The 19,855-nt window shown below is 46.7% G+C and overlaps 1 protein-coding gene across 2 annotated transcripts in view; it reads right to left on the reverse strand.

Moving 5' to 3' along the window:
- Positions 1-19,855, reverse strand: part of adcy8 (adenylate cyclase 8 (brain)) — a 66,671-nt gene that overhangs the window by 29,127 nt on the left and 17,689 nt on the right. For both annotated transcript variants that reach the window (XM_046407947.1, XM_046407946.1), the window contains exons 2-7: positions 18,163-18,312; positions 12,626-12,756; positions 11,491-11,602; positions 10,428-10,555; positions 5,714-5,872; positions 4,599-4,869 (exon numbers count right to left, since the gene is read on the reverse strand). In XM_046407947.1, coding sequence (XP_046263903.1) covers positions 4,599-4,869; positions 5,714-5,872; positions 10,428-10,555; positions 11,491-11,602; positions 12,626-12,756; positions 18,163-18,312 — 951 coding nt within the window. The remainder of the gene's footprint in view (positions 1-4,598; positions 4,870-5,713; positions 5,873-10,427; positions 10,556-11,490; positions 11,603-12,625; positions 12,757-18,162; positions 18,313-19,855) is intronic.

Consider the following 19,855-nt stretch of genomic DNA (forward strand, 5'->3'; position numbering starts at 1 on the left):
CACGTCTGAGAACACTGCAGGCGCTCCACTGCCACTGAAAATAAAGGCTCAGCTGTGCTGTGGTGCTAGACCCTGTTCTGGGACCAGCAGGGTACCGCATGGATCACAGGAAAGAGGCACAACTCTACATCGGAAATCGAATCGAACATCAGGATCGGATGCATCATAGGCCACTTCACAGAGTCAATAAGATCCCTGCCCTCAGCCGTCCAACCACACAATCACTCAGAGGGGACGGTTGCTATGAGCCCGGCTGCCATGATTGTTTTTGACCTCCCTGAGGAAACATGCAGCCTAAAGGGCACATGCTTCCATGTCTGACATTTCCCTCCTTTAAAGCGGCCAGTGTGATGCTGCCATGAGCTGTGGTTGGCTGTATAGGGGACGCAGTATGGGGTTACATGTTATGATACACATTAGTAACAGGACATGTTTGTCTCCTGGAAATGCCAACATATGATGCCAGGAAAAGGCCAAGCGGAGGTGGGGCGGGAGTGTGGGTGGACCAGTCAGCGTGGACACACACAGTGATATCAGAGGATTTTCATGTGTCTCACATGTCTGGTAGTGTGACACATTATACTTGGGAGGCAGAGAGTACAATTCACTGCAACATGACTTGTTTGGAACCGGTGTTCTTCAAAGGATTGTAAGCAGGCCGTTATGTAAACCAGAAACACGCCGCGGGGCACATGAAGGATCTGGAACAGCACTGTAGTGCACACTGAAATATCAGACAGATTGCACTGAAACTTACAAACATGTACAAATATCCAAGGATGGATTCTCACGGAGCTGTTGATCCTTTGGATGTAGCACCAACAGGTCAGCATTTTCACCTGCTGGCTAGCATTTCTTTAACAGAACTTCTTACAAACATCCACCTTCTGAATTCAAGTTTCTCTCTTTCACAAAGCCAATATGAGCTGAACTTTCTTGTTAAGTCATCATAAAACGCACGTCATTCAAACACAAACTAAAACTCAACCAAAGCCGTCTTGGTTCGTCTTTCTGCTGTTTATGCAATCACCTCTGATTTGATGGAAACAAATCCTTTACTCACCAAGTTAGACATGTTCAATAATCGCAACCTATTGCAACCTCCCAGGCAGCCTTTTGACTGCTTACAATCTGACAGCAAACTGGCGTGTAGACGCTGGACACAGTCAGACAGGAAGCACACGTCACAGATCTTTTTGCCGTTTCTACGAGCCTCAGCTAACCGACGTGTCAAAGTGTCAGTACGTGACGAGCTGAACGGGAACGTGTTGTTCCTAACATGGCTACTCACAGATAACAGCCGTCAGGTTGAGCTAAAAACATGAGCAACCAACTCAAGGACCGGAGCTGAACCGGGGCTGATGGAAGAGAGAACATGTTGGTATTTATTCACATATTCTTGCTAACGGGCATGTAGCCCGCATTAAGGCCGGTCTTTAATGTGACCAGGCAGGTGGAGGCAGAGTGAATTAAGGTGGAGCTGCAGTGTGTCTCAGACCACCGAGCCTCCCGACATCGTTTGAACATTCAGCAGACTCGCCTCAGCTGACGGGAAAGCAAACGTCTCAGAAAGCCCAGCATCAGCACGGACTGGCTGATGCTGGGCCAGAAAAGGAAATGTGGAAACGAACCCGTTTCTTCACAGTGCAGAGACACCGACTGGGTCTTCTGAGGAGACATGCAGCCTCCTTTGAGGCGAAAGCGCAGTGACAGTGCTGTGCATCATGGGAGCCAGCAGGCACACAGTGAAGCATGAAAGAGGTGAAGACAGAGCCACTCAGCCGGGACGCAGAGCCTGCACAGAGCTCATCGGCCCAGTCTTCCCTCCTGATAAATCAGTCCTGTAGTACTGACACACTGATGGACAGGATATGATGTCATTTATTCATTAGTCCTCAGTGTACTTCATAATAAAACAACAATTAGCACCTTGTGGTTGGACGCCTCCACGAACCAGCCAACTCTCACTTTCCATCCACGTCCCAACCTGCCCTTCAGTTCCCGAGTTCTGCTGCTGAATGACGGACAGGAAACATCGCAGGGAAGCTGACCTTTGACCTTCTGGATCAAAGATGTCATCACTTCATCATTTTATTCTGTGCACGACTTCTTCAGTTATGTGAGCTCAGTGAGTCTTGATCACTTTTGATCAGTTAGGTTCACTGTGCAGCACCACAGTGAACGCACTCACATAATTTAAATCCAATAAAATAAAATATGTGCCGTCTCTCGTTTCCTACATTTCATTCACTCCTCCTCTTTTTATTCCTCTGTCTCTCACACACACACTAATATTCCACCTTGTCCTCAATCCAGTGATGCTGAAAACTGAACAGACCAACAGGAAGTGAGGACGGGGACCCGCAGGACAGAAAAACCACCGGAGAAGGAGAATTTCGGCTCCAGGCGGAGCCGGGCGGCAGCATGAAAGACACTTTAAAACGTCTCGGAGAAGCCTTTGATATGCAAAGAGCCACTCTTTGAAACGACTGTCCTGACAGGCTGTCAAAGACGCAGCTCGTCTCAGAAATAACATTCCTCAGCATCCAAACGCACGCTTACGCCCGGCGCTATGAGCTGTTCAGGTCCTTGTGTACGGTGGCGTGGAGTCCAGCGTTCTCTCAGAGCTGCAGGGCGGAAAACTGAAACGCTGTCGTGGTGCACATGAGCGCTGACGACTTCTGCTTCAGATAGACAGACAGACAGATACTTTACTGATTAAAGGAAAATACAATGTGTGTTCAGCTAAGGATGGGTCAAATGCAGAAGACAAATTCAGTGTGTGTATGTAAAAATATATATACTGTCAATAAAACAGCTGATTCTTCTTAAAATGGTGTGATGGTGAAGTTCCTCCCTGATAAGCAGCCATGCAGTCTAACAGTACATCTAAGGCTTTTATTGTGAAAGGGAATCTGTGTACAGGAAACGTGAGTGAAATAAAAGTTCTTGATTCAAACTGCGTAACTAACAATTATTTTTATTATTGATAAATCTAATATCATCATTATTATTATTACTTTCTCAATTAATCACTTCTAATATAAAAGCGAGACGTTTCACATGTTCCTGATGAGATGTGATTAACAGCCCGCAGCAGAAGCAGCAGGTTGGAGAAAGTCACCGTTTGGTTCTGGTGGGGGAACATGGAGTCCCGACCAGGCGGCGTGTTTTTGCTGCTGGGAGGCGGCCAGCAGCCAACAGCTTGTCCCCTCCATCCAATCTGGGACTGCAACTGTGGCCTGAGCTTCAGCCACTCCCCTCTGATGACACGTCTGTGAGTGTGTGGGGGGACAGCAGCTCATACGTCCACGTACGAGTCGGGGAACGGCTGACATCGTCTGGACCGAAGCCCAGGAGTAAACGCAGGCGAAGTTTGTCGGCCCTGCTTGTTGTCGTGATTCACATTCATCTCTTCTGTTGATTTTATTTTGGGTGGCAGCAACTAATGAGGCTTAATTTATTTACACAGAGCTGTTCCAGACCAGACGTCCCAAAGTGCTTTCAAATAAAAGACAAAAGTAAGACATAAAATACACTGTATAGACAAAAGTATTCAGACAGGGGCTGTCTCTCAAGGTTTGGGCTCGACCCTGACCTCCAGTGAAGGAAGACCCTTTTCTATTCCAGCATGACTGTGCCCCAGTGCACAAAGCAAAGCTCCATAAAGACATGGTTGGATGAGTTTGGTGTGGAAGAACTTGACTGGCCCACACAGAGCCCTGACCTCAACCCCATCCAACACCTTTGGGATGAACTGGAACGGATGACTACAAAGCGGTCTGTGTATTTCAAGTCCAGTCTCAATAAAGTCCCTGTTGGTGTAATCGCCAGGTGTCCCAATACTTTTGTCTGTATAGTGCATGTGGCTTTGCACTGTATAAGATCAGAGGGAGCAGGTCAGGTATGAACTCTCATGTCATGTCTTGCCTTGACTTAACGCCCAGCAGGACACACGGTAAAACCTGTGCAGATGACAGTTTTCATCACAGTCCATCTGGGTTGGATACTGAACCTGGTACTTCTAAAGCTCTGTGTTATGATACTGAGTTATGGAAAAACACCTTGACCCTGCACCATTTTCTCAAACGTTCTAACGAAAATCACCAACAATGTCCACATGATGCCTCTGATTTGGGCGGACGGGGACGCAGACAGATGAAGAAGGGATGAAGAGGATGTTCAATGGGCCACACAATCAGAAGCTCGTCATCCTCACAAACAAGCAGGCTGACACACAGTCTCTCCGCAGAAAGCAATCCGCTCATTCGCACAAATAAAGACAAAACAACCAACAAACAGGCGGGACAACTGAGAAGATCCCATGCACTGCAAAAAGCGTCCATCTTTGTCCAACTTTGTCCTGCAGTGAGGCTTAAAGTCTTATTCTAACAAAGTCTGCACACAGTCTCCAGGTCATTTCATTCCTTTCTATTTGGTTAAATGGCTAAAATGTCCTGGTAGAAGAACTTCCTCCTGTGAAATGCTGTTTGAACAAAAATAAAAGTTTAATCCTCAGCTGCAGAACAAGTTTGCTGCTCGGACTGACGTTTTTTTCACAGTGTGACAACTGAATTACAAGCAGCGGCGGGACTTACATTCTGCTTCCCCACAATGTTGTCGAAGGGAAGCTCGGGGCTCCAGGACGCCTCGTTGAAGGTGGCGCTGCTGGCCCGGCGGTCGGCCGAGCTCGCCGCCTCCTTCATGATGTCTTCCGGCAGGGTGAGCAGACTCTCCTCCGGCTGCTTGATAAGGTACGTCTCGATGTTGTGGCGGCGCAGGAAGTCGTTGCGGTCCTTCCCGTGTCCCTCCTCCACCTCGTAGTCGCCGTTCAGACAGTCTAAAGCAGCTTTGGAGATGTGGATCCTCCTGGAACAAGACAGGAAGCCACAAGGGCCATAAGGGATTTTATTTACCGTCAGATGGTGGAAAAGCACCACGGCAAGCCGACTGAGACGCACTTATCGGTGAGTGCTCGGTGTTTTGGTTGAGTTGAAACCATCTTGTCTGTGGCTCACAAAAACTGCAGAGAAAGTGGAGCTTCATGCACCTTCGTCATGCAGCACAGGTCAGGGTTACAGCCCGGCTCAGTAACGCATGCCGGCAGGATACTTAAAACCAGAGAACTAATCCCACCCTGAGCCTCAAGCTCAAACAGGAACACAACAGTGACAACACAAACAGAATTTGGCAGAATGTACAGAACATGTCTCTACTGTCTCTCCCCCTCTCCCTGTCTCTCCTCTCCCCCCTCTCCTGTCTCTCCCCCTCTCCCTGTCTCTCCTCTCCCCCCTCTCCTGTCTCTCCCCCTCTCCCTGTCTCTCCTCTCCCCCCTCTCCTGTCTCTCTCCCTCTCCTGTCTCTCCTCTCCTCCCTCTCCTGTCTCTCCTCTCCTCCCTCTCCTGTCTCTCCCCCTCTCCTGTCTCTCCTCTCCTCCCTCTCCTGTCTCTCCCCCTCTCCTGTCTCTCCCCCTCTCCTGTCTCTCCCCCTCTCCTGTCTCTCCCCCTCTCCTGTCTCTCCTCTCCCCCCTGTCTTGTTGTGTTTCCTTGTTGTTGTTTACACACCTGTAAAGTGTCTTGAGATAACTGTGTTATGAATTGTCACTTTAAATAAAGTTGAACTGAATTGAATTGAAGTTTTTTCACCTGCTCGGAAGTCGTGAACGCAGGAGAGAAAACAAGATCAGACTTAGAAACTGGAACAAGTTCACTCACCCTGGGATCCCTCCAGACTCCAGCTTGTTGGCGATGTCCACGTCCCAGGACCAGACGTCGAACTGCCACTTCCTGAGTCCCAACACGCCACACAGCACGGAGCCCGAGTGGATCCCAATACGCATGTCGATATTGTGTTTCGTACGCGATCTCACGTATCTGGAAGAAACACGAGTGTGGTGACCATCAGAAACAGCAAACTTTATTCATGTTTAGATTATGTAAAATGATTAAAGATATGTTCTTGATGGTAATATAAAACACATGGATAACAAACACTTTACCCTGTGAGGTTCATGGCTTACTCACGGACACATGGACACGAAGACTGAACCAGCAACTCTACCCTTTAATAACTCACCAGCTTCATCCTGACTGATGACTCGTAATAAATGAGTCACAAATGGTATGAAATAAAGTTTTACTTTGTGCTCTTGAGTTAAAGGGAAGGAGTCGGTCTGAGATATTCCTGGGGTAATTTTGGCTCAGTGTTTACAATGCAGCGTCTGTGTGGAATAATTAAATGAAAATACGTGAAATTGACCTTTGGCTAGCGGACAGACAGGCAGCACTGACTGACAAAACGCTGTTCACAAATTCACCAAGAAATAAACACAACACACTTCATGCATATCAGCGAGCCTGCAACAGTGGACTTCAGCACACTCGTTATTAAATTTCTCATTTCATACTTTATTATCCCCAAACACAATAAAAGCAGAACAAACTGAAGCTGATAAAAGTCAGTGAAGAGCGTGCGGGGATGTCACGCCCGTCCCTGCCTCCCGGCCTCATTTCATGCTTTGTAACAGCAGTGATGAATGTGAGGTGAAAGGCATCCTGGGAGTTTGTGACAGGTGCTTAAAGTCAGTCGACTGCTGCCAAACGACTTCCGGGAGCTGGAAATGAAGTGCAGTTCAGTCATGAGGATGTTGTGATACTTTACTGACTCTGAAGGGAAGTCCTTCACCTCCCTGTGGAGGAGCTCAGAGGTCAGCACCCAGTCAGGGATGGTCTCTCATGTACATCAGTCTAGTACACTATATGGACAAAAGTACTGGGCCACATGACCAATATGGACCTTAATGCCGTCTCGTAAACTCACAGACAGCTTTGCAGCTCTAACAGCTTCCACTCTTCTGTGAAGGCTTTCCACAACATGTTGGAGTGTTTCTGTGGGAATTTGTGCCCATTCATGCAGTAGAGCATTTGTGAGGTCACACACTGATGTTGGACCAAAAGGCCTGGCTCACAATCTCCGTTCCAGTTCATCCCAAAGGTGTTGGATGGGGTTGAGGTCAGGGCTCTGTGTGGGCCGGTCAAGTTCTTCAAAGCATTAAGATTTCCCTTCACTGGAAGTCAGGGGCCCAAACCTGAGAAACAGCCTCACACCACACCTGAATTCAAAGATAAAGAGGTGTGTCCCAATACTTTTGTCTATATAATACATCTAATATGAGAAGGGGAAAGACATGGAGCAGAGGACAGCAGGCTGGACTCGAACCCAAGTAGCTGCCACGAAGGGATTCCACCCTTCTGTACGTGGGCCGAGCCCTCTAACCGTGTGCTTCCCCTTTTCCAAACATTTCTGAAGCTCAAAGGCAGTAAGGCTTTCTGGGTGAATCAGTAAGTGATGCTGACTGACAGAAATGACCCACCAGTCCTTGGACTGATGCCTACGACGTCTCTGCTGAAGGGGAGCACAGACAAGACCATTTGATGAAAATAAGTAATAAAGTTTTTGACTTGGGATGAAGCTGGTTCACCCTGAAAGGTGGAGTCAATGGACACAGATCTGATTCTGTTTCATAGCTACTGTTTTTGACGTGATGCATGCCAATCCGCCCAACAAGCTGCTGAGATGTTTCGGTCTGCAGCAAAGCTCACCATCAGTAGACTCGAATGGAAAGAAATCCACAGCCACACTCATAAACATGCTTATTTTTTGTTGTTGTTTTCATCACGGCACTCGTGTTGGACCTCAAGGACTTTATCAGGAACATTTCATCTTGATATGCATTGATGGTGTTGATACACGAGGTTCTTTTTGTGCGCAGTGCCAATTAGCTCCCCTCTTGTAAAAATGGCCATCATCATCAATAGAATAAAAATGTGATGATGAATACATCCAGTAAATTCAAGTTATTAAAGTGGTACAAAGGAAGCTCCATGTATAAACACAATAAGTGTCACACACTGTCTGTCTGAGCTCTGAGTCACCACTTGAAGCAGGCAAACATTTGGAGCCAAAAAAAACAAAAGTGTTCACCGCTGCTGTCTGGTTTTTAAGCCTCATCTCATCCGACCTGAACCTGGTCTGACCAGAATCCACTCCGTCTCTGACGTCTGTCCCATCAGCACCTCATAACAACAGTAAACCTACAGAATCCTGCTGTGTTTTATTGCCACTGTATGACACCGTGACCTTCTCAAAGCCTTCACAGAACCACGTCAGCTGTGTCCACAAACACCGTCTGCTCAGAGGCTCGAGAGCGGGACGTTCAGCAAAAACACAAAAAAATCCCTCACATCAGGGCTGAGCGCTGAATCGATTCTTTTAATGAACACCTGCAGACAACAACAACCTGTCTGAAAGACAAAAGGACAACAACACGGTGGAAGTGATGAGAAGCAGCTTGAGACCGAGAAAGGCAGCTCTCATATGGAGTTAAAAGCCAACAAACAATAACATGTTTTTAAAAGAGGCAGTGCAGGAGGCAGCCTAACACACCGACACATTCAGAGCTTCAACCGAGATCCTGACGAGATGTGCGGTTCTTAAAGGTCAGACGGGTGAGTTAGAGCTGCCCATCCAATGTCTTAATCTTAAGTCCATCATTCTGATTCTGAAACATACAGAGAGACCAGGATGTGGGAGATGGGGGGACGATGGGGGGAGAGAGGGAGGAGGGAGGTCTGGCTGACGCCCATAGAGTTGGTTTGAGATACACTGGACACACAGCACAAACCTCACAGCTTATCCCCCACGCGATGCAACATCCTCCCTCACCTTCATGCTGAACGTTGGATCAAATCAAAGATAATCAGAATGAAAAGCTTTGCAGGGCAAAATGCAGGACCTGTGAGCCTTTTCAGCAGCGGCTTCAGACTTTTTACATGGACTGAAGATTACACATTTCATTTAGGAAAATGACACCTTCACTGACGTGTTCTTTCCCTGCCGTCTCGGTCGCCATCAGACGTGTGATGTGGTCGCAGCCTGTAACTGTATGCAGTGTTTGTCACTGGGAGGGAAGCTGTTCTCAGATCAGAGACCTGGCGTAGCAGGAAAAATGAGATCAACACCTCCAGGGGTGAGAGACGTTTGTTTTGTTAAAGCTGCAGGGAAAACAGCACACATGTCCTGCTTCTCAAATTCAACATCCACTGTATAGACAAAAGTATCCAGACACCCCGCCTCATGGGGCTGTTCATCAGGGTTTGGGCTCGGCCCCTGACTTCCAGTGAAGGGAAATCTTAATGCTTCAGCATACCAAGACATTTTGGACAATGCTATGCTTCCAACCCCGTTGTTTTCTCCATATAGTGTATGTGCAAGTAAAAGTTCAAAAATACTGTGTGTGATCTTCTGCTTCAAAAATAAATAAACTGCAAACCAAAAAGCAAACTTGTACCATGTTTCATGCACTGAGTCAGTAAGCAGTGATTGTTAAACATAAATACAAACTGTGTTAAGCCTCTGACGCTGAAACACGTCACACACATAAACTCCTCCAATCACCGTGACTCCAGTGATGGCACGAAGAATAAACCCCAGAAACTGTACTCTGCAAATCCTTTTACATTTTCCACAGTATCAGCAGTAATCCAGTACATCCACAGTTACAGCGCAAACAGAAAGTGCAGCCAGAGGCGCTGGCTGATGAGGAAGGCAAGAGCCCATCGCCACTAAGCCTGCTGCACACAGCAAGTTAAAGAGCAAGTTAGAAACCAACAGGATGTGATGGACACTTTTAATCTGTACTATCATTCACATGACTTGCAGTAATAATAATAACACTAACGATGATCTGAAACAGCTTGGTGACACTTGCAATAGAAACATAATTAAAAACACCTCAGCTCTGGTAGCGTATCCGTGTTTACAAATGCGGGACAGTCAAAACTCTTCCTCGCCGGCTGCCACGGCCACCTACAGCCAGCCCATTTCCTGATATGCCCTGATATCTGATATACACACATCACTTGAGAAGTTGGCCTACTTTTGCTGCATTTTTGACTGTGTCTTATTGTAAGTTCAGCGCATAACTGCTGTTATGAACAAAATCACGTTGTTGTCCTTCACGGTCGTCAAAACAGTGTGGCAGCTGCTCAAATATGCTTTCCCATCCTATGATAAAGCATAAAAAATAAATAATAAAAAATAGACAGGGAAGCGGGGGAGGGGGGTTGCATTCAGAAAAAACAAAAGCTCTGAATTTGTGAGATCAGAGCCGATAATGCTGTTTCTGTTCCCACATCGTTTCACATCACAAACACACAGTTTAAAGGTACCACAAAACCCACAAAACCCACAAAACTGATTCTCAAAGTCATGACTGTCACACCACACGAATGTTCAGCTTCAGCGTGACTTACATTTCCCCAGGACACCACGTGTCTGTCCCATACACTCTGTGGTTTGGACCAACCCGAGCCTCCATCACTACAGTTCAGTGCTAAAAGCAAAAACCCTTTGGGAAGAAGACTGTACCTGATGGTTTTGATCATGCTGAGGCCCATCTCCACGCAGCAGTGGGCGTGGTCCTGTCTGGGCTCAGGTAGACCCGACACGCAGTAGTAACAGTCTCCCAGGATCTTTATTCGTAGGCAGTGGTGCTCCTGCAACAACAGAACATGTTGAAACACACAGCAGGCAGTAAATTCGTTAGATGATCCTCTGGGAACAAATAAAGCCATATGTTCATATGTAAAAGTTGGAGACTTTTCTCTTTACTTGAGTTTCTCATGAGGTTTGTACGAGGGGCATTTGAAGGCACCATGGTTGAATTTGTCAAGTCAAATTTGTTACTCGTCACGTGACTCGAGTCCACACTTCTGGTTCTGAGCAGTCTTTAAACCACCAGATGTCTTCAGAAGAACATTGTCAGCTCTCTTTTTTCTGGAAAAACCCGTCCCACATGTTGGAATGTTTCCTTGACCTTCCTTCCTGAAGGTCATTTTAACCCTCTCAGTATACTCAGACAAATGAAAAATCAAACAATCCGGCGCTTCTTTGTCAGTCCAATTGAATTAAACGCCTTTCCCAGACCTTCACCATGCAGTTTTCGTTGCCTGATTTGAACCACACCCCGGCCAGAGAGCCGTCAGATCAGACTCTGCCCACAGAAATTGTTTTTGGACTCGCCGTGGTGGTTTTGGAAGAAGCTGACAAACTATTGGATCATTTCAGCGTGAGTACTTGATGGTCCATCTGTGAGCTCAGTCTGTTCATAACACTCAGTCCTACAAAAATATGACTAAAGACGCAGCTTATGGTGAGAATGTGAGGCTTTGAGGACAGAGACGAGCGCAGCAGGAGCTGGAAAAGTCTCTCTTCTTCTATTGTTTTTCTTTATCCACATGAACCTCGACTGGAGCTGACCTGACCTGACCTCGACTGCTCCAAGAAGAAGCTTCAAAGCCTGAGGGAGTTTATAGTCCTCTAAACCTCGTGACAGAATCGATCACTTTAGTTTAAATAAAATAACACACACACACACACACACACACACACACACACACACACTGCTGGAGTCAAAAGCTGAGTCACTTACGTGTGCGAGGCGGTCGAAGCGTGCAAAGAGTTCGTTCAACATTCGCACCAGCTCCTGCGCTGACAGCGTCGTGGAGAGGTTTGTGAAGCCTTTAACATCTGCGAAAAGAATGCTGAATAAAATACGGAAATGTCACTTTGATATCCAGCTCAGTTCTGTCACACCATCCAAACACTTTAATGAACCTTTAATGCATCTTAAACTCCGTGTGATCACCTAAGCTGTGACCTCGCTCAGATCTCAGAGAAGCTAACCTGACGACCCGAGGCCTGATGGAAAGTCAGGCTCTGACTTGTCTGAGCTCTGCGTTACTAGAGGAGGATTTTATTAAAGTAAAGAAAGCAGTTTGGTTAAATTCAAATGAGGTTTTCTGCCAGTTTCAACAACTTAAAACTTAAAACCTTTTAAGGCATTTTATTATGAAAGCACTTTGAGGCCTCACATCCACACTGGGAAAAAAACAGTACAGAAGATATGAAAGAAGCTGCAGTTCCAGAATAACTTTGCAAAGTAAAGAAATGTATTTTGTGGTGATCCTCAGGATGTGAGCAGATCAGCTTCAGGTGATGGCAGCCGTTTTCTGGTGGACTTCTAATGTGACTCTGAAGCCCTCATACTCAAATCTGAGCGTTTTCTTGCAGCAGGTTTCAAACTGGTTATTTTCAACAGGCTTAAATCTGCCACCGAATGTTCCTAAAGGTGTCTGAGGTCCTATCATTCACACTGTTGGACCCTGGACTTTTTAAGGACCTGCAGAAGCCCAGCTGACCATGTCATCATGTGGAGCTGCACACAATACACAAAGTTGATCAGTGGGTTCAGGTGGTTGGCGAGCGCATATGTTTGCAGGTCGGAATAGATTTTTTTACTACTCGATTTGCATTCGACCGCAGCAGCTGTACTGCACCCGAGTGAGTGTCTGCAGCCATTTGGGTTCAGCAGCTCTGATGGTGCGTCCATCACCTGCAGACTGACAAAGCCTGGCACACTTTTTATATTTCTGGTGAATCAACATACACGCGAGACACTGCCAATCAGCAGCCAATCACTGCAGCTGTGATGTCACATCCTGTTGTTGTCTCCGCATCCAGAGGACGACTGAATCACAACATTCCAACCAAAGCGCTGGCCTCACCTGACATTCTCATAGCGGTGGATGTAGATTCTGTGAAACTGATGCTGGAGGTGTTCGTCCTCTACATTTGTCATGTCGTTGATCATTTCCAAAACTACAAAACGTGGCAGGACTGATAGCACCAGTCTCTCCTGTGGGGGGAGCAAAATGAGTGAGATCAGTGCTCTGAAACAGCAAAACAAATGTGAGCAATAATCAATCAGCTTCTTTCAAGGCGTTTGTTTTTCCACCTCACCAACATAAAGGTTTTTATGGCTCAGTATCCATACTGTATGTGTGATTATATATGGACTGTACCACATGGAGATATGTGAGATGTTTTTGCAGCAGATTGGAACTTTGTAAGCTTAAAAAGCTTCACATATGAACATTTAAGTACACATGTTGGGTGTTTCCTACAGTACAGTTAAGGATTAAGAGCAGACAGGAATTAAATGGAGACACAAAGTCAAACACTGCGCATTAAGCAGGCAAACATGAGTGAAAAATCTTGTAAAAACAACTTACATAAAGGTCTGTCTGTAAGAAATGATTTAAAAGATGAGTCTGACTCTGCCAGCTTAAGCTCCTCAAGCAGGATCCTACAAAGCCTCCAAAAAACCGAATCTTTCTCGTGGTTTTGTGCTCACGCGCTGCCACTTGGCAGAAGCAGAAACAGATTTGCAGTGGGAGCCACGCAGCAGAGTCCCTCACTAGTTTTTGGCCTCGGGGATCTGCACCGGCGCCAAGCGACTGCATCTTTCAGATGGTGAACACACTAAAACTCAAGTTTCTCTACCCTGAAACCCCGCTAACGCTGAAAAACTGTCAGAAAACCAGCAGGGTTCTGGTGCTCCACACAGAGAGGACACGTCCAGTAACTGAAAAGAATCTAAAACAACATAAAAACGGCTACATGTTCCAGGTTTTCATCAAATGTGGTGCAGTGACGCAGACTCTGGTGCTGCTCGGGAGTCCGGATGCGACACCAGCGATCTGCAGACCACACAGAGGAATCGAAGGAAACGTGTGATGGTGGGGGACCGAACTCTGAGGAGGACACCTGCTGGGACTGGAGGATCACATCAGGCCAACACCACAGCACTCATCAGATCAGGGTTTCCACAGTGGAGATTCATTATGTTTTATTAATATTTTAAAGGTTTGCAATCTTCAAACTGTAAAAAAATGAAGCCACAGTACATCTTTAATTTGTTGTGAAATTAAACCATAAATACGCTGAAATTATTAAAAATTGAACTTCTTAAAGTATATCTGCCCCTTGATTTGCAACAATTCATATATAATAACAGACAACATGAGATACACGTGGGTTAATTCAGAGCTTTGCAGATGTTTTTCCTGACTCAGTTATATTTTTAACAAATTTATTTTGAGCAAACGCTTTAGCTGGTCAGTTAACAGCCAGATCATTTAGCAGCCAACCTGAGAACAAACAAAAGACAATAATCAACAACGTAACACTTTACATTAAACTTTTACATCGCTAAGCTAGGCTAAGCTAAGCTAAGCTCAGCGTAGCTCAGCGTTTCTTCAGCTGTTCCGAATGGTGACACAGTGCTGCTCCGCCAATGATATGCTAGGTGGGACTTCTCACCTGTTACCATGGTGACCAGGAAAATGGAGGAGAACCCCGTTGTGGTCGATCAGACAGAAACTATCACAACAGAGAGAAAAGGGCTCAGGTACACCTGACACGCAGCCTGCTTGTTGTTCTGCGTAGTTAACCCTCTGCTAACAGAGCGCTAAATTAGCTGCCCAGCTAACGTGAAGCGTCTATGACACACAAAAGTCCTTCATGTCATCCTGAACTGAGTAAACATTTCAGACTGTTTCTGCCACAACTCTTGACAATCAATCGCTGTTTGTGAACAAATGCATTTAAATTCATTTTAAAAAATCAACAAAATACCAACTGATAATTGTGTGACTGTAATTATTACAATCAGCACAAGCAGGTTTATGCCAGCGCTTATAGAAACGGATGCTCGTACAGCTGATGTGCGTAATGCTGTTCTGTCTGTGGTGCTGCAAACAGGACACCTAGTGGTAAAACCATCACCTGAAGCTCAGGATCATCAAACCACTGAGTCTGTGGTGGACTACAAAGTCTATAATCTGGATGTTGCTGCAGAGAAGCTACAGACTGGAAAACATGGAGGCTCTCAGATCTCAGAAGATCAGCACAGTCTGAGGATCAGAGTCACCAGTTCAGTCTGGGACCACATGTGGAATCTGGTCCCAACCTGCGCTGAACAGAAAAGTGTTTTGGTTCGTGTGAAGTCTATTCTCATCAACCAACAACAGCTCAGCTGATCGTTCTTTCTATCTACTGATTTCCCGGTCAACATTCAGCTGTGTCAAGCAGCCTCAGCACCAGCCGCAGGGTGGAGGTTTGGTACGCCCCGGATGTCCCGTACAGACAGGTGAAGCAGCTGGTCTAACTCAGGGAGAAAATGCGATAAAACGCTGCTCTTCAGGAGAGTCGCGTGCGTCCCTCCTGACACGATGCGTTAAGACACCACCGCTGTGCAGGCTTAAACAGAAAACAGCAGCTGAGCGTGTTGTGACGCTCGTCATACGCCGCAGGTGACCCTTCACTGCCTCCGCTTCTACCTGCACACACACCAAAAGTCACATATTCAGTCCGACACAGGTTTACGTTGGCAGCTTCGCTTTGTCTGTTTCGATTTGTTTGTTACAGAAGGCGTGGGTCAGCTGAGTGTGCTGGAGGAGCGTTTGTGCACCTGCACGCTGCCTCCTGCCCTCAGCTCGGCTCTGCTGTGGTGCGTTGACCTGCTATCTGTGCCGGAAAGCGGAGCATTCCCAAATTAAGGTCCAGACAGACAAACATTTCAGTGGAGCGTTGCTAACACTCGGGCTGCTGCATCACAGCCAGGCGCTCCGGGGGTCTGGTGCTGGAGACTCACTGCAAGAAATGCTGCCTTCACGGAGTCGTCTGACCCTCTGAGGAGCTCGCTTTGTTCAGTCAGGCCCTCGCGACTGTTGGCACATCGACAGCAGATATTTTCAGGAGAATTTCCAGTCGTGTTTGTGGTGAAGAAAAAGCTTCAACACAAACCCTCAGGATGTTTACTCCTCATCTGTTTTGTTGCAGATTTCTTGACAGTGACTGACAGTGAACCTGTTACACACAACATGGCGAGTGTTTCTACTTGATAACTGCATTCACATCACATTTTCACATCACGTCTCTGAACAAGTTTACTCCAAAATACAACAACACTTTTGTCTTTTTCTCCTCACACAACAGCTGTAAAAGACCCCTCGGTTTGGCTTTTCTCAAGAATTACTGATGATATCAGTAATTACACAGTGAATTCATTTCAAGTCGCTGTTGCTAAGTTAAACTCCTCTAATCATGTGAGTGTTTTGCTGTTTGTTAAAATTCTTTCCAGCCACAGCAGCGAGCGAGTTGCTCGGCTGGACATTTTTTGCAGTGTGGACAGTTGACGGGGGCTGTGTGTGTTTGCTCCACTGGACATTGTCTCCGGTTTGGACAGCTGAGAGCCAGCGGACTCAGTGTCAGATTAGCTCTGAAAGTCATTAGCGCAGCTTGATTTTAGCTGCGAGTCGAAGGCCTCCAGCGGCTCGCTGACTGCGTCCTCGTCTTCAGTCCGTTCACTGGAAAACACTGTGTTCCCTCGTCCTGCTTTTGCTGTCGCTTCAGCTCGGTTTCCAGCTTAAAGCCAGCGGTTTTTAGACCCAGTTTAATGTCAGTCTGTGCTTCTGGACTGAACTGTTAGCATTTTATTCCAAACCTGTCAAGAGCAGATTCTTCCAAGACTCTCGAGATGAAGAATTTCTTGTTAAAATGACTTTCATATTCAGAGTCTTGTCTTAAGTAAAAGTATTGATTCCACACTGAGAAAATACTCTGTGACAAGTAAAAGTCCTGCACTGAAAATGTTACTTCAGTAGTAGGATCAAAAGTATGTAAGTACAATCAGGAAAATGTACTGCAAGTATTAAAAGCAGTAAATCTAAAAACAGGATTTTCCTGTTGGCCCGTCGTGGTCGAGTCCCTGAACTGATGCTGTTGTCTTCTCTCTGTGTGGAGACAAGTGAAGACACTCCAGCTGACAACAACAACTTGTTAGGTTACAGTCAGTGCTATAAGTGATCTTCTTCACATTGTCACGGCAGCTCTTAGTTTTTGTCTCTCCACATCACACAACAGAGAAGACACGCAGAGAGACGGAGTCCATCTTGTGCCGTGGACAGAAACATGGCTCTGTGTCCCTGCAGCATGTTGACAGAAATACCGGGCCCTGATTGGTTCACATGGAGGTGGTTTGCTCTGGGCGGGGCCACGTCTCGCTCCATTACAGCCATCCCCGAGCTCATCAGAGCCGAACCCTTCCAGGAAACACGACGCCGTAAAAGCTTTCTGTGGCTTCTCAGAGCCTCGCCGTCCACTCGACTGCGTAAACAAAGCTGTGTGTGTGTGTGTGTGTGTGTATTGTTCCTATTTGAGCGTGTGTGTGTGTGTGTCTGATGCACAGCTTGTGTGACAGCAGTGGATCGATGCAGCGTCCGTGTTATTCTCATCTCAGCAGGCTCATTAGCTGAGCTGCTAACATTCGGTCCTGTCGACTGAAATCCATCAATCGCTTTGCTTCCTTCATCAGACTCGCTTCACACTGAGCTCCGTCGCTAAACGGCAGGAGGTACAAACGCACCACAAGAAGAGTCCAGCTGCAGGTTTCCAGACCCGATCAGGACCAGAGACCGGAGAAAACACACCTCCTCCGAAACAAGGCCATGAGCAGCACCATGAAGAAAAACCGTGTGGGAAAGACAATAACAATCCAGTCTACGTGTTTGAGCCCCGACTGGACCAATCAGGGAATTAATGCAACCAGACGTGGCTTAGGAAAACAAAATAATTTGAAACATAAACAGAACTACAACAGCTGTTTCTGACATTATGTCATCACTGTTGTTTCTTCACATTCTGTTGATGTTAGTTCATTTATTTTTTAGTTTTTATTCTTTCACTAAAATTCTGGACATTTCTCACAGGTTGCACTTTTAAAGCCTTTTTCAGTCCAGCTCGAGGTCATGATGTGAAAAAAGTCGAGAGCATCCATTGTGCTAAAGCAACCAGTAAACCGACTGTAATGTGAGGAGAGCAGTTCACGAAGCTGAGCCTCAAAATTAAAACTAAAGAACAGAACAGTCAGAGAACCAACCAAACCTTTAGACATTTTGAACATCTGTAGCAAATGTTCCAAAGTATGTCCAAAGATATTTCACTCTGAATGTTAACCTCATGGTGGCGCTACAGAAAAGGACACCAAAGTCTGCAGGCCTCATCTTCTGGGGTTCCTGAATGTCTGTGCACAAATTCATGGTAATCCATTTAGTAGTGTAACCAACGTGTTGTCGGACCGACGTTCGCCGACCCTAAAGCTACCATGGCAGGAACATCAAAACCTGCATCAAAACCAGCGAGCGACAATGAAACCGTGACCTTGCGTGAGCAGCGTCTTGAGTCTCGCGTGTGGACTCACCTGTCTCTGGTTCTCTGTCTCGAGTCGCAGCCGAGCCTCGATGCAGCGCCGCGTCTCCAGGAAGGCCTGACGCTGAGCCCGGTCCGACAGGTAGCTGATGAAAATCCCCGCTGTGTTCATGCACATGAACAACACAGCCTGAGCCGCTACCTGAAACACAGACAGGCAGACAGACAGACAGACAGACAGACAGGGTGAGATCGGTTCAGCTCGGTTCAGCTCACACAGGAGCAACAACAGCAGCTCATTCACTCAGCACAGATTTACCAACGCTCCAGAGACAAACCACCAGGCTCCAGTCGTTCCTCAGGGATTTCCTGATGAGCTCTTGGATTTTGTTCTTGTGTTTGTCAGACTACATTTCTCACTTCTAAATAACCAAAATGTTATTGGGAAAGAAGTGAAACTCTCCAAAACCTCTGCAATCCAATTAATCTGTTATCTTTCAAGCCCTCCAGGTTAAAACTGGAAAATCCCTGATTGTTCCCGGCTACATTTAAGGTTTTGAGTTTGTCCCATTGGCCAACATGGAGGGGGAGGGGTTTATAAGACGCACTGCAGCCGGCCACCAGGGGGCAGGCCAGATGTTTTGGCTTTGTTTAGGGGGAATGAAATTCAACATTCTGTTTAATGTGTCTGCAGATGAAGTGCCCCGTTTGTCCACAGATGATTGCAGCATCACACCTCTGGCTTGACTCTGGACGGGACACCCTGCCATGAAAAACAGTCTAATCAATCTCTTCTGAGGCTTTTGACAAAACAGATCAGGCTGATGTGGACATGAAGTGAAGACAAAAGCACTGAGGGGAAGTACTGCAAACTGCTGGAGTGATTTATGATGTTTTCTGTTTAAAGTGATGAGGCGGCTCGTCTGGACCCAAACTGTGGCAGCTCGGAGAAGCTTCGGGTTGTGCAGCGGTGGGTTTTCTGTGGCGAATCAGTCGAGTAAATTCACTCCTGCTGATTTAAAAAACATCAGGAGCAGAAGTCTCGTTTTCCCAAGAGATCCTACGTGCTTCTCAAACTATTTTCAAGTAACCAGGAAGGGGAGAGCAGCCCCGTAACGCTTCAAAACCACACACTCAGAAAAACATGACTGCCTCTGAAAGACGACTGCGTGAGACCGAAGGTTTCATCGGCTGTGATGCTGCAAAGTGAGGAGCGGTTTGCCCGTTAAATCATCAGGAAGTGGAGCTGATGTAACGCTCTGCAACACGAGCGTCCTCCTCAGCTGCAGAGGGGATTTCGCCTCCGCCGCCTCCGCCTGCGCCGCCGCTGCAGCCCGGCCGGCTTCCTCCTGCCTGCTGGAGCTTTACATGACGCAAGCTTTGACCCAGGTTGGCTGAGAGTTCAACACGTCTCACAGATGGAAACCCTTCACTGCTTCCACCTTCACACACACACAGTATGGTGTGTATGGAGAGTAATTACAGCCACAGACAGGTCTGAACAGGCTCCGAGCAGCTGCTCTAATGTTTCTGTGTTTCTATCAGGATGTCACTGGGGACACTTTTTATGGCCCCACAGCGAGCAGACTGAACCGTGTCTGCAGGTGGCTGATAAATTTGTCCATCAATGAGTCATGATTGTCCACCGACACCTTCTGACTTGTCTTGGGACCAGAACTCTGGAGTCTCAGTCTTTGGAAAAAATCAGCTCTATAAAGCACAACAATAAAGGGATAATTCACCCC

This window comes from Scatophagus argus, chromosome 13 (genome assembly GCF_020382885.2).
Source record: "Scatophagus argus isolate fScaArg1 chromosome 13, fScaArg1.pri, whole genome shotgun sequence".
NCBI classification, from domain to species: domain Eukaryota; kingdom Metazoa; phylum Chordata; class Actinopteri; family Scatophagidae; genus Scatophagus; species Scatophagus argus.